At 38.8% G+C, this 13434-nt stretch overlaps 1 protein-coding gene across 1 annotated transcript in view; it reads right to left on the bottom strand.

Annotated features, from left to right (window-relative positions):
- Positions 1-13434, bottom strand: part of SYNE1 (spectrin repeat containing nuclear envelope protein 1) — a 255963-nt gene that overhangs the window by 118476 nt on the left and 124053 nt on the right. The window contains exons 72-80 of the mRNA XM_074162789.1: positions 12965-13111; positions 10902-11027; positions 9286-9462; positions 7039-7304; positions 4111-6271; positions 3390-3727; positions 2582-2726; positions 1819-2037; positions 428-690 (exon numbers count right to left, since the gene is read on the bottom strand). Coding sequence (XP_074018890.1) covers positions 428-690; positions 1819-2037; positions 2582-2726; positions 3390-3727; positions 4111-6271; positions 7039-7304; positions 9286-9462; positions 10902-11027; positions 12965-13111 — 3842 coding nt within the window. The remainder of the gene's footprint in view (positions 1-427; positions 691-1818; positions 2038-2581; positions 2727-3389; positions 3728-4110; positions 6272-7038; positions 7305-9285; positions 9463-10901; positions 11028-12964; positions 13112-13434) is intronic.

The raw sequence follows: 13434 nt of genomic DNA, 5'->3' as shown, positions 1-13434 counted from the left end.
AAATTCCCTTGTAAATTTTGTAGACTACCGATGTTTGGTACCTAAGTGCTTCCAACTGGGTAAACAAAGTGATAAACTAGTCTAAATTTAGGACAAAAAAATAAAAGTTCACTGTTAATGGTGAGATGCAATGGAAGTATTTAAAAATCAGTTACAGCTTTTACATAAGTTACTATTATGCAAGGAAAGAAGTACATATTCTAAAATGCATACTCCTGCTGATGGAAACAAAAAATAATGGTAAAAATGTATTTCAAAATTAATTAAAGATAATTTAAAGTTAAACTGATGCTTATTTTAAATACAATAACTAATATTTATTTTAAGCATGGTAATTGTTAATGACAACAAAAATGATATATGAATTCTTATTAATGAATTGTAAGGCACCATCTTTTCCAGTGAATCTTTTAAAATATTGCCTTACTTGTGGCATCGATCTTGCATTGCTTTGATTTCTTGCATGACTGGTAGTTCCTCCTGAGACAGAGGCTTTATTTCCACATCCTGAAGCATGCTGACAGCGTGCTGTTTGAGCAGACCCAAAGATGACAACTGGTGCTCCACCTCCAGAAGGAAACTGCTGTGGTAATCCAGGAGTTCCAGAAGCTCTGTCTTGGAAGCCTTTTCCACTGAGCTTTCTGGTAAGCGACCTTGTAACTGATCTATTGCTATGGTGGCTTTCTCAATCTATGAAAAGATATGTAGTATTGGCAGTAATGAAATTAAAAAGAAGCAAGGACAACTGATACCAAAAGGTGCTAAACCCAGTGCTGTACATTTAGATGCTGTAAAACTGTTGTAGTAAAGGGCTTGTGCAGCAGCCTCTATAGCAGATATAAATCTATGCTCTCATCTGCTAGATCCAGATAGCTAGCCCTAGCTCTTCACACTGGACTAGTACTTGCTAAGGGACTTTTTTGTCAAGTGATGTGTGGCTTCTCATATTTTTTAACATTTATTATCTTTATTGCCACAGGACCTAGAACTCTACCTGTATTTGGCACAAGTCCTACATTTAACAAATAGATTGTCCCCATTCTCAGAGAACCTGCAATCTGAGCATAAAATAATGGACAATGACAGATAAAGAGAGTCAGGTAGGATAAAAAGGGAAAAAGAGACACATGACCTGTGAGCAGTGACTGGCAATAATATCACTGCATAAATTCAGAAATGGCAACTTCATACTATTCTGGGAAAAAAATAGAGGTTGACCTAATCTAGAATAGGCCATCTGGGTAAGGTAAACATAGAGGTTAAGATTCTGAAGAACGACCAGAAAGCAAAACAACTCTGGATTTACTATACTATGTATGCATATAGAAGAATAATGCAAGCCTTGGAGGCAGTGATAAACCTAGGACTTCCATAGCTGTTTTTAATATGACCTGAGAAAAATCACTGTTATTCCTGCTATTTGGTGCTGGTCTCTTCGCACAGGTAACTAATGACAGAACGAGAGGGAATGGCTTCAAGCTCCAACAGGGTAGGTTTAGACTGAACATTAGGAAAGAATTTTTCACTGAAAGAGTGGTCGGGCATTGGAATAGGCTGCCCAGGGAGGTGGTTGAGTCACCATCCCTGGATGTGTTTAAGAGCCATTTAGATGTGGTGTTGGGGGATACGATATAGGGGAGAACTTTGTAGTGTAGGGTAGATGGTTGGACTCGATGATCCCAAGGGTCTCTTCCAACCTGGACGATTCTATGATTCTATGATCAGCTTTTTCTACCATAAGACTATTAATGAGGCAGTATAATGAGTGAAAACCTATGTAAAGTTAACAAAGGAGGATTTACAAAGACCAGAAGTTACCTTATCATTAAAGCCCTTCCATTCCTGCACTGCATCTTCCAAAATTTTCTCTTGTTCTTGGGCTACATTCCGGAGCCGTGTCCAGCGCTGCCAAACTGTTGTCATGGATCTACTTATAGTCGCCCTACTGGCATCATTGCTAACTTTTTCCAGCTGTGAAGCCTTTTGTTCTAGGGCTGTGATCTTCTCGTGGAAAGAATTCACTACAGAAACAAGAGTCTGAAAAAGAAAAAATAACCACTGTTTTCCTCTTACACAACACAACACAACTCATAACCATTCAACACACTTGCAGGCAGATAAGCCACTTCCATCCACTGCAGACAAAGGGGAGGTACCCTGTGCTGAGTAAGGTGGCTAGGGCTCACTTTATTTTTTATCTGCAATATATTAGACAACCCCTGCTGTCCTACTGAAACCATTTCACATGATCCAAAGTAGACAAATGTTTCTGTTGATCTGAATTTCTTGTAGGGTACACAGTTTTCAGACTTACACACTCAAGGCTTTTAGGAACTTCCTGGTTCCTTCCAGTTCCCTACAGTTATAGGCACATAGACAGACATTAATCTGAAAAGTGATAAAAGTGATAAAATCCATTTTTCTTCCCAGCACAAACACCTCTTGGTGTGCTATGGAACAGTTAAGTGCTGCAGGAAAAAAATTAAAAGCTCAAATTCAGGTTGCCACAGGTAGAGACCTACATAACATACATTTATTTTCACTGAAGGAAAAGGATTTCATATAATTTTCAGTATCTTACCTTATGTGTTAGCAATTTCTCTTCTGCTTCATGAGAAGAAGCAGCTTTAGCTACTGAAAATTCAGACAACTTTTTCTCAGCCTCATTCATCACTTCAATAACCTTCTGTCTTGCTGTCTGGTACTCCTGCCACTCAGAAGCACACCTTGAAAATACGGTTCCAGAAAGAACAATTTATTGCAATATAAAACCATTTGAAAATCAGGAATATTGTTGCACCTAGTTTTCAATGGAACTGCTTCGTTTTGCTGTTACACTGAATTTTCCAAGAAAAAGAAAGATTATTAGGAAAGAGCATACATAGAAGCATATGCCGCTGATTTTCAGCTGTTCCTTACAGAAACAGCTTGGCATTTAATAGCTTTTGACTGACTTTTCCTCATGACTTTGTCTAGGTTGTGTTTTAAACCCACCCAAACTTTAGGAATCCAGAATATTCAGGAATAATAAGTAACATAGTTATGCTGTTTAAAACGATATTGCCTTTTAGTTCAAAATGTCTGCTTCAGTTTCATTTGTTTCTGCATAGGTCTTGTGCCAGGTGAAATAACAGACAGTAATTTCCTATTCTTTTTGGTGCTGTTCCAAGCTTTATATAATTTTATCATAGCTTCCTCAGGATCATACATGTAGCCAGTCAGCGGCAGAGGAGAAAACAGAATCCAAGAGCTCTGAATCCCAATATCCACTTATCTCACCAGTAGCACAAACTTTTTATAAAACTCCAATTAATGTTGTGATCTCCTTCTTCAACAAGGCAATCTTAAAATGAAAGAAAAGAAAAAAAAAAAAAAAAAGATGAATATACCTTTGCAACTGCTCTTGCTGGGTTTTGGCTTCTTGCTTTGTCCCGTTGGCCTTTTCCTCCAATGCAGCTACACTCTGCATCAGCTGCTCTCTTGCTGTGGCTTGGATATAGGGCTGTATCTCAGACACAAGTCCCTGTAACTCCTTCAAATGATTACTGAACTGACTTTCTGTGCTAAAAAATTCAATGTGGTTCCTTAGGTTCTCCTCAGAGTTCTCAACATCAAGGCCATTTCTTGCTAAATGTAGAAATTCCTGAGCATCTTCAAGCCAGTCATTTGCTACCTGCATCACTTGGTAGTATCTTTGGCAGAGGCCATATAATTTATTCAAGGTAGCCTGAAATAAAAGGGAAAATTATACAGAGGGTCACTGACATAAAATTCACAGCAACAACAAAAATATCCTCTCCTGAGTGTCTGGATTTTGCCCATTCTTGCTTTCTTTTCTCTTTATTATATCTAAAATACAGGTCTGGAGAGACTACATGGAAGCAGGTTCGAGTGAATTCCACTTCTACATGCAGGTATAAATGCATATTAAGGAAGCCTTTCCCCCCCCACGAGTTGTCCAGGGCAACAGGCTGCAACCTAAGTCATTAAACAAAAAAATAACAGGATTACTAAAGTCAATTTTTTCATAATGATTACAAACACCAAGCCACAGAGCCATATTTTTCAGCTTCATAAGCAAGAAACTAGTGACGCTTAGGGTGCACTAACCTGTCTCACGTGTATAGCTTCTTGAACTTCACCATCTAGTTCTGTCAGCTCAGCAAGAGTGTTTTCCAGGTCAGCAGGTATCAGCTCCTTTGCTTTCATATATCTCTCTTTCTCTTTATTGCTCAGTGCATTCATTACTCTCAGGCTTGACTGCACTTCTTCCTGATGTATCTGAACCTTTCGAATTTCTTCTTGGATGCTTTGCAGTTTGAGGTCCAAACTTAATGTTCCATTAAGTTCTGTTTTCACCCACCTCAACCAGTCAAGCGAGCGGCGGATTTCTGTCTGGAAGTCTATGCTTTGCACAAGTCTGTTCTCGCACTCCATCACGGTGTCACCAATGGCAGCATGCAAAGACTTTAGTTTCTCTTGCCAAGACTGCACTTGGTGATTTGCTGTCTCATATGCAGATGAGTCAAGCTGGGGAGAAAGGGTTTCTAGATGTTCAGTTATTCGCTTCAGAAGACTTCCTGAGTCTTGCAAGCTGCCCACCAGAGAATGGTATATTTTCAGCTTTTCATCTATTGGGAGCGTTTCTTCATTTACTTTAGTCTGCTCCTTCTTCACCGCCTCTAGTTGTGCCTCAAACTGCATACACATTTTCTCATGCTCCTGGCATGCTTCTATTGTGTCTTCCAACAGGTTTATTTTCTGTTCTATTTGCCTCTTCAACTTGTGATATAGCGTGACAAGTTTTAACATCTCATCTGGTTGCCATGGCTGGCCAGTGCTTCGAAAGGCCTCCTTCTTCTGATTTAGTTCATCCACTGCTCCACCAAGGCTCACCACTTCACCTAGGAGATCTCTGTAGGCTTGCTGGAGAGACACAGCTTCTTTGGCTAAAACAGCAGCTGGAGCTTTGTCCATGTTAATAAACTGATCTTCTAGCTCAGTCAGAGTTTTACTTGTCAACTCAATCAAAGAGGCATACTCTTTTCTGGCACAAATTGCTTCCTGTACCTTATATAATTTTTCTTTTGCCAGAGCAGTGACAGTATTGAACTGCTGAGGGAGACTGTTAAGCTTTTCATCCAGATAAGAATGATCCACTTCATTAAGTGATGGTAGGATTTCTTGGCCATCTCTCTGCAGTGCAAGTAACAGATTTTCATATTCTGGAGACTGCTCAAGAATCTGTTGGTATTTTGCCAACTGCGTGTATAGTTCAGAGTTACTATTCATTACATTGACTTCTGGAAATGTGACAATATCCGTTTGTTTTAGCCAATGGCAAGCTTTATCCAAGTCTTCTTTAAAATATTTCCTGGAAACTATATTTTTCTCTAGTTCTACCAATCTCTGGTTACACTTTTGTAAAACAGTGTCATACACATTCTGTAGTTCTTGAAGCTTACCTAACACTTCATTCTTTTCTTGTTCTGTTGCTTCTTTCATTAAATCCCTTCCTTGAGCCCACAACCCTGTGACTTCATTTTGATAGGCCTTCAGGTTAGCCTGGGTATTCTTACAAGACCTAATCTGTTTGTTCACATCTTCTGGCAACAGACAAATGTGTTCTGGAAATGTTACCTTCTTCTCGTGCTGGTGAATTTGATTTGTAGCCTGAAAGACTGCCATAAGAAACTGAGTCTTTTCAGATAATGCTTTATTTAGGTGCTTTCTCCTCTGGCCAACCAGATCGCTGAGACAATCTACATGGTGCTGTGCATCACAAAGTGCTTTCTGCAGCTCTTGCCTTTCATTGAGCCCTAGGTTGGTCATCACCCTGTCAGCATCCTTCACAAGCATCTTCAGAACAAGCTGTTTGGCTTCAAGCTCACTGCAAATGGTAAGATGATCCATGAGAAGACTCTGAGCCAAATCTGGAGGAGGGCTCTGTTTAAGAGCCTCTGAGATACTAGGTTGCTGCTCCTCTGCCCATTCCATTAGTTCCTGAAATTTGCAATGCACCAAACTGAGCTCTTCTAAAGTTGAAACAGAAACTTGAATTTTCCTTTTGACAAGGTCTTCCAGCTGAGCCCACCGTTGCTCAAAATGACCAAATTGCTCCTTTACTAATTCTTTGTCATCAAGATTCAGATGTTCTATCATCTTCTGTTTCTGATCTTTCAAATCTTCCAGAGCAAATCTCCTTTCCTGCAGTGCCAATGCCAATTTTTGCAAAGCTTCAAGGTGCACATTTGTACTTTCAGCATCAGATCTGTTACCAAAATGGATAGGACAAACATTAATTATTATACTCTATCTCAGGATAGATTTTTAAAAGAGGTCAGGATGAATTATAAGCCCACCATATACTGAAATCAGTATGCTATAAATACCTACAGTTTACACATTCTTTTGAAGGTACCAGTCTTTAATATTAATTAAAAAGTTTTTTTATTCCTCTCCCTTTCATCTGCAATCTGGTCATCAGGCTGACCATACAAATTAACATGAATACTACAGAGTATACTGGTTGTATTGCACATATGAACAATAAGTACTGAGGTTGAAATGAATCTTTTTCCATGACAGTCATAGCAGCAGTAATATATTCTCACAATTTTGCACACAGTTGGTGTGTTTATGCTATACAAAGCATCTGCAATCATTTAGCAGAAGCAACTAAACTGTAATATAATAGCCTAGTATATGAAACAATATTATAATAAAAAACACACATGAAACACAGTAAACACAAATGAAAGAGTTCAAACAAAATAGTCAAAATATTTGAAATGTCAGAAAATGCTATAACCTGAGACGGGATCAATCAGTACTTGCCTTAAAGACAAACACTGAAGATCTGGCTTCTCAAACTCTTTATTTCAATACACATCATTCTCCTATAATTAATAAGGGAGGCCTGCTTTTAATTTAGCCAGGAAAAAGGGATTTTTAGTGCATCTAACTTCAAGACACTCTGTAAACAGCACTTTCAGCATATATGCACTGTCAGCTTTGTGTGTGCTACTACTTTTTTACCTAGCCAGGTTGTCCCACTCTTTTGTGAGCTTTTCCAAGAAACCTTCAACTACATTCATGCGATCATGATAATCCCCCGTCCTCTGCAGATCCTCCTCCCTCTGGATGAGCAAACTGTGTGCCTGAAGGCAGAGGTCCAGCCACTGGTTGCTCAGGTCCCCTATTTCCTTGTGTTCAGGTGATTCCTGTCCTTGGGTTAGTTTGTTCATCTTCTCAGTCACAGAGGTAAGAGCTGACTGCTTAGACTGCAACTTCTGACTGAATTCCTGAAAAAGATACAAGTCAAAACCAATATGGTGACATCCAATCAAAATTCTAAGTTGGAATTTAAATAAAAACTCTGAAATAAACAAATTGTGTTAGGACTAATTATCTGCCCAGGCAAATGTTGTGCAGATATAAATTGGAAGAAGTGGTGCCTTCTCTCCCCTAATCTTTCTCCTCATCTTCTCATGTGAGGACAGGTTGTTTATAGACATGAAAGCAAACCAGAGCGGTTTCCAAGTGCCAGTGATAAACAAAAATCACGATCAAGCCACACCTTGTTGATCTGGGTTTCCAGATCAGTGCAGCTCCCACCATACACTAAAACCGCAAGATACTTTAGCTCTCATGAGAATTCATTTTATCGGTACTGTTTCTAGCTCATTTTATTCTTTTTTCCTTTTCATTAGAGACTAAAAATAGGAAGCAGAGTCCATGAGTCAGTGAGCCCCCACATCCATACTTTGTTTCGTTCCTGCTTCTATAATAGCGACCATTATCACTGTCATTATTGAAACCAAGCCAGTGATTATCTAGGTATGATTGCTATTTAAGTTAATAAATTCCAGAAAATAAAAGAGTCCATCTGGCCACGCATTTCTTACCAAATAAGAAGTCACAGAGAACCCCAAAAAACAATATATACAATATACTAACAACTAAAACTAACCAAATATTTTTCAGCACTTACACACTGTTTAGGGTAAATATAATCTTTTGCCAAATTCTAGTTCCAATAACTGTAACTAAACAACCATGCCCAGCTCCAGCACTTTGCTAGGGTGATGGGTTTTCACTGAGGGCTGTTAGGGGTTCTGGAGAAGAGATGCTACTGCCCAGCTCTGCTTCATTCCCCTTTGTGAATGTGTCAAATGAAGCTAGGCATCTTTAGTTATTGGAGCAAATTCTAGGAAAAAACACATATTGTGCCACATCTGACAGTACATCAGATGCCTGCCTTTCATAATAACCCTAAGTTCCTGTCTCAGATAGTGAATATATACAGACTCCTGCTTCTTCCTAGATGCAGGGAAGTGGTGGAAATCATCATCTCTGGAGGTATTTAAAGGACGGGTAGACATAGTGCTTAGTGATATAGTTTGGTGATGTTTTTCGTCAGCGTTAGGTTGATGGTTGGACTGGATGATCTGAAGGGTCCCTTGCAACCTAGACAATTCTGTGACTCTATGATTCTAATGATAGCAAGCGTAACTCAGTGCAACATGGACTGAAAGCTGTTATCTTCAACTGCTATGACTTTGTTCAAATGCTTGTGTAGAACACACATGAAAAGGAAATGCTGTTTATTTTTCACCTAACTCCTATCATATCAGAAAAAGAATGCAGCGAAGTCTAGACCAAAACTGCAAACACCAGGCATTTAATCATTTATCAAAGAAATAATCTGTTTTCCCGTTTCTTCTTGCTACTTTACTGGTGTGATGTGGGCAGATTGGTCATAAAAATTCTCTCATCTGTAAATGAATGAGTGAAGATCTGAAGGCATTTGTCTCGCTATTTTGGGTAAAATAAATTAGGTTACTATCTTACCTATTCTGCAGTGGTTTTCAGAGTCCAGCAACATTGTATAATTTCCTAGACTAATTCTAAAATAGATCTAAATAATTTAGAAGTATTGGAATCAAAGAACTTAGCAAGCACAAATTGCAGATCTTATCTTCAGGTCCACTGTGATCAGCAATTAGCTGAAACCATGACACTAGTAAAAGTGAAGGCAAATCAGAACAGTAGGTTAAAAATTGTCTACTGTTAAAAAGACATACCCAGAAAAGTATTACAGTGTTTTGCTTTCTGTGTCACCCTGTAACATCAGTAAGGAAACCCTCTTTCCTCTATTTTTGCTCTTGCTTAGAACATGTTAGCAATTCTGTGCAATATATGCATATAACATGAATTATAATAATATCAGCCACAGGATGAATTTCTTCCTTACCTATTGTTTTTAACCTAAAGTCTCCTTACCTTAACCTGGAATACCATATTCTGAGCAATGTTTAGCTCCAACTCTGCCCGTCTCCTTTTCAAATTCTGTAGTTGTTGATCTGCATCCTGGAAATATATCCAGAGCTCAGCCTTCATTTGTTTGATCTCTTCCCAACCTTGAGCCAAATACTGAGAGTGCATTATCTGTTGCTCAATCTAGAAGAAAAGAAATGAAAAGGAGTAGGAATGCTTTAATGCAGCTATTTTTGGAGAATGGAGGATGAATACCATTCTTTCTCTGAGCACAATACTGTACTAACAGGAAATTTTTGCACTAGATTCTGAAGGGGCTAATATTATCCACAAAAAGTCTTAACCTTCAAAAGTCATAAAATCAGAGCTATCAAAGGAAAGCTGTGGAAAAAAAAAAAAAGAATTATCATTCACCCTCGAAAGAAGAAACTGTATTTATGAGTGTGTGTATTTCAAAGTGTTCTCAGTCTTCTGTTAAAGTTTAAATTAAAATTAACCATATGATTTAGTCTATTGCATGCCAAGAATATTGCTGGACTCTGCTCTACATACCTTCGCTATGACTAAATAAAAGCTTAAACTAAACACTTTAATTTGCTTAGCCTGGTTATTTTGCCTATATGCCTTTTGTAAAATGCCAATGAGAAGAATGCTTACCGGATCTGAGCCCATCAATCACCTTAAACCAACAGTCCCACAGCTTCTTTTGCTCCAAATACAGCAGTAGGGCGCCTTTAAGGTTTAGGCACTCAACCAGCTTAATATATCTCAGCACTGTACCGTCTGTGAGTTCTTAAAAACGTTTCACTGCTTTATATATAAAAGGAGAATCTTACTCTAATGTTTGGGATACTTTTGAGCTAATTCAATATTTGGACTGCCATTTTTTAATGGATTGCTTGGATTTGTACTATTTTCTTCTCTGGTATGGAAAACTGTTACTCTATATATTAGATTTTTACTCTCGGTAGAAGTAGTTTCGAAAGTTTGTGTGTGTGTGTATGTGAAACTAAAATTTTCATGTTTATTACAGGAATGCTCATAATGTTTCTTTTCTAATAACTTATGTTTATAATTTTAGTTTAAAATGAAGCATTAAGCTACTTAAAATTCAGGTACACTTCTGTGAATTCATATGCTGAAACAGATCCACTCTGATTTATGAATAGAGCCATCATAATTTTATTATTATTATTATTATAACTAATATTTTAGTATATCCTAATAAGAACATCAGTCTACTGATGAATAAATAACACTAAAATATGTCTAAACTTAATAAAATACAGAGAAGAATAGACTGAATTTTGTTTTATGAAAACAATAATTTGGATCAGGTTTTCTTCCACAGAACGTTATTCGTGTGGCTTTAGGCCAACATCTTGTAACAAAGTGTTTTTAGCAACCCTTGTCATGTGTCTTTGTATTACTACCAGGATAGCAATGTATGGATTTTATTTAAAAAAAAAAAATTAGAAAAGAAAAACTATTTCTAGAAGAAATACTTCAGATGAAAGTAAAAAGACATTTGTTTAAACCATTACCCAATATGACCTTTTTAAAAGAGGACAGATCAAGGCAGTTAAAGCTCTAAATAGGATTAAAAGCAGGTTATCTTGTACCGTTTGTTTTGTGTGTTGAATATCTGTTGCTGTACTCTTCACTGTGGCGTCTGACAGGTCACACATGGAGCACAGAAGATCCAAGTATGTATTGGCCTGTTCCTGCAGAGCCCGGAAATGTTTCACCTGAGGGAAGACAATCCTCAAATAAACTCTGAGACTGTGGAAATAATATTTTTCTTATTACAATTATGTATTTTAATATTTTGACTTTAGCTTATTATTTCCAAAAGATGAAATGTAGATATACATTCTTTTATTAGGTAAGGCTGCTTTGTCATAATTATGGAAAAGAGTAACTCTAATTGTTTATCATCCAATTACCAAAATGCTTAGTAACATATGCACTACCTAGTTTATTTCATTATAAATAATGCGTTGGATAGATACACACAGTTTCAACACGGTGACTTACTTTCCCAAGGTGAATGGGAAGCAAGGCTTTATCCAATTATTAAAGTGTCATGTTGCCCATACCTACAAAATTCTCCAGTGTCTAACAGATCATGGGGAATCCAGCCCAGTGGCACAACACGCTTCCACAAACCTTCTGAAACCCTCCCAGTATCTACAGTTGCCAAGATCAGACAACATGACATTGTTGAGGGTTCTTGCTCTTGACGTTGCCCGTAGGATCTCACCTCTCCCTATGAAGAGTTTCCTCACCCCCAAATAAAATGATGATATTAGTGTTGACAAGCAGGGCAATAACACACCTCCTATAGTCCCAGAGAGGAGGGGTGAGTGACCACCTAATGCAGAGGGCTAGTGGTGGGTCCTTGTGGGCTGTCCTTGAAAGACAGCAGTGTGTCCTTGTGGGAACACCAAATTACTGTATTAGCAACAATGCAGAAAGCAAGCTGTGGGGAGCGATTATTCTCCAGTACTTACACTAGTTAGGCTGTCCCTGGTGTATATGGCCCAGTTTCCCTCTTCCCCCATAGAAGAGATATTGGCAAACTGGTGCAAGTCCAGCAAAGGGCCAGGGGTGGAGGTGGGATATGGAGCAGTAGTACCTGGCATTTGGGCAGTTCTGAAGGAACTGGGTTTGGCTGCCTCTGCTCAGGGCCTGCACTGCCTTGGCTCAGCTGGGACCTGGCCAATGGAAAGGTGTTCAGAAGCCTTCTCCCTTGCTTGAGAGCTGCACATAAGCTCAGGCCCTCATCCACCTATGGACCTCACCTGAGCTACGTGACAGGTGCATCTGAGCCTGGTTGATCCTCCTGGTCTTGCCTTGCTGCCCTGACCTCCTGCCTCCATGTGGGACTGGCCTCATACCTATAGACTTTCCTGGTGATCACCAGGTGGTGGCTGACACCAGGGGGACTCTGCTCTCCTCACCTGTGTGCTGACAGTCTGCGCGTCATTGGAAAGCTGCTGCACTGCTGGCCCCACTGTCACCCTCTGCTCCCCCTGGCCTTGCAGAGCTGCCAGCCATAGCATTTCAAGATCCCTATTAAGCCACACGGCAGATGAGAAAGCTCTGAACTCCAGCATTTTTAGTACCATACCAGTTTAATTTGAAAACAAGGGACAAATCCAATTTAAAATACATGAAGTTACTAAGAATAATCAAGAAGCAAAGACACGATTCTTAAAGGCTAATGTGGACTAGAGGCAGTTCTACACTCTTAGGCTGAAAAATTATTTTAAATGCCCAAAACAGACTCTGTGTCCATGGTACTATGAAACCAGGTCTCATATAGGAATATTAGTAGACAGATGGGCAACTGGGCAAGCAGAAAGACACAATCTCTCTGTTAAAAACATCTGTGAAGTATCTGAGCAGGTTTATCTAATCAGCCAATTTTTTTTTTAATTTAATTTTTTTTTTCAGGTAAAATATTTCTAAGCATTAAGCAGAGCTAGCAAAAGCCCTGTGTGGTTTTTCACCTACCATTACTTTTCACTCAAGGTATTCCTTTTGGAGCTGGGAATAAATAATGAGGCTACAGAGCCCTCTGAGAAGGTCAGAGGGACTATCTAATTTCTATTAATATAAAGCTCTTACCTAACTCACCTTATGAAGAATAACTGAGCATTTTCAAATGCTGAACTTTTACCTGTTTAACTGCATCTGCCAGGCTGAAAGGTGGCCAGGTAGTTGGCTTTAGCTCTGACTGCACTGTAGACAGCCAAGTCTGGCACTGTTGCAGGGTATCCTGATGATTAACATGCTTCTGGAGTTCATGTTCCAAACTCTGGTACACCTAAAATAAACACATTGTAAGGTGATTGCATTTTCAAACACCTTTATTGGCTCTCCAACCTCTAAAACGGCAGATAAAACAGAATTATTAACACTGTGGTTATTTTAGCCCTTGTACATAAAAGTACCAAGGGATGAAAGCTCCTTAGCTACCACTGCACCTTGCTAATTTGTGGAGAAGCTGGATAATTTCTAAGGCACGGCTTCTGGAAAGAAAAAATAAAGATGCAGTTGAAGAGCATTATCTCTTATTTCTTTATTGTTCAACATTTTGCCATTTATCTAGTATGAGGTTTTATCTACTTCTACAAACGTTACTGAATG

This window comes from Numenius arquata, chromosome 2 (genome assembly GCF_964106895.1).
Source record: "Numenius arquata chromosome 2, bNumArq3.hap1.1, whole genome shotgun sequence".
Taxonomy (NCBI): Eukaryota; Metazoa; Chordata; class Aves; order Charadriiformes; family Scolopacidae; genus Numenius; species Numenius arquata.
Note: the sequence above shows the minus strand (reverse complement) of the source record. Positions and strands in the feature narration are given on the sequence as shown.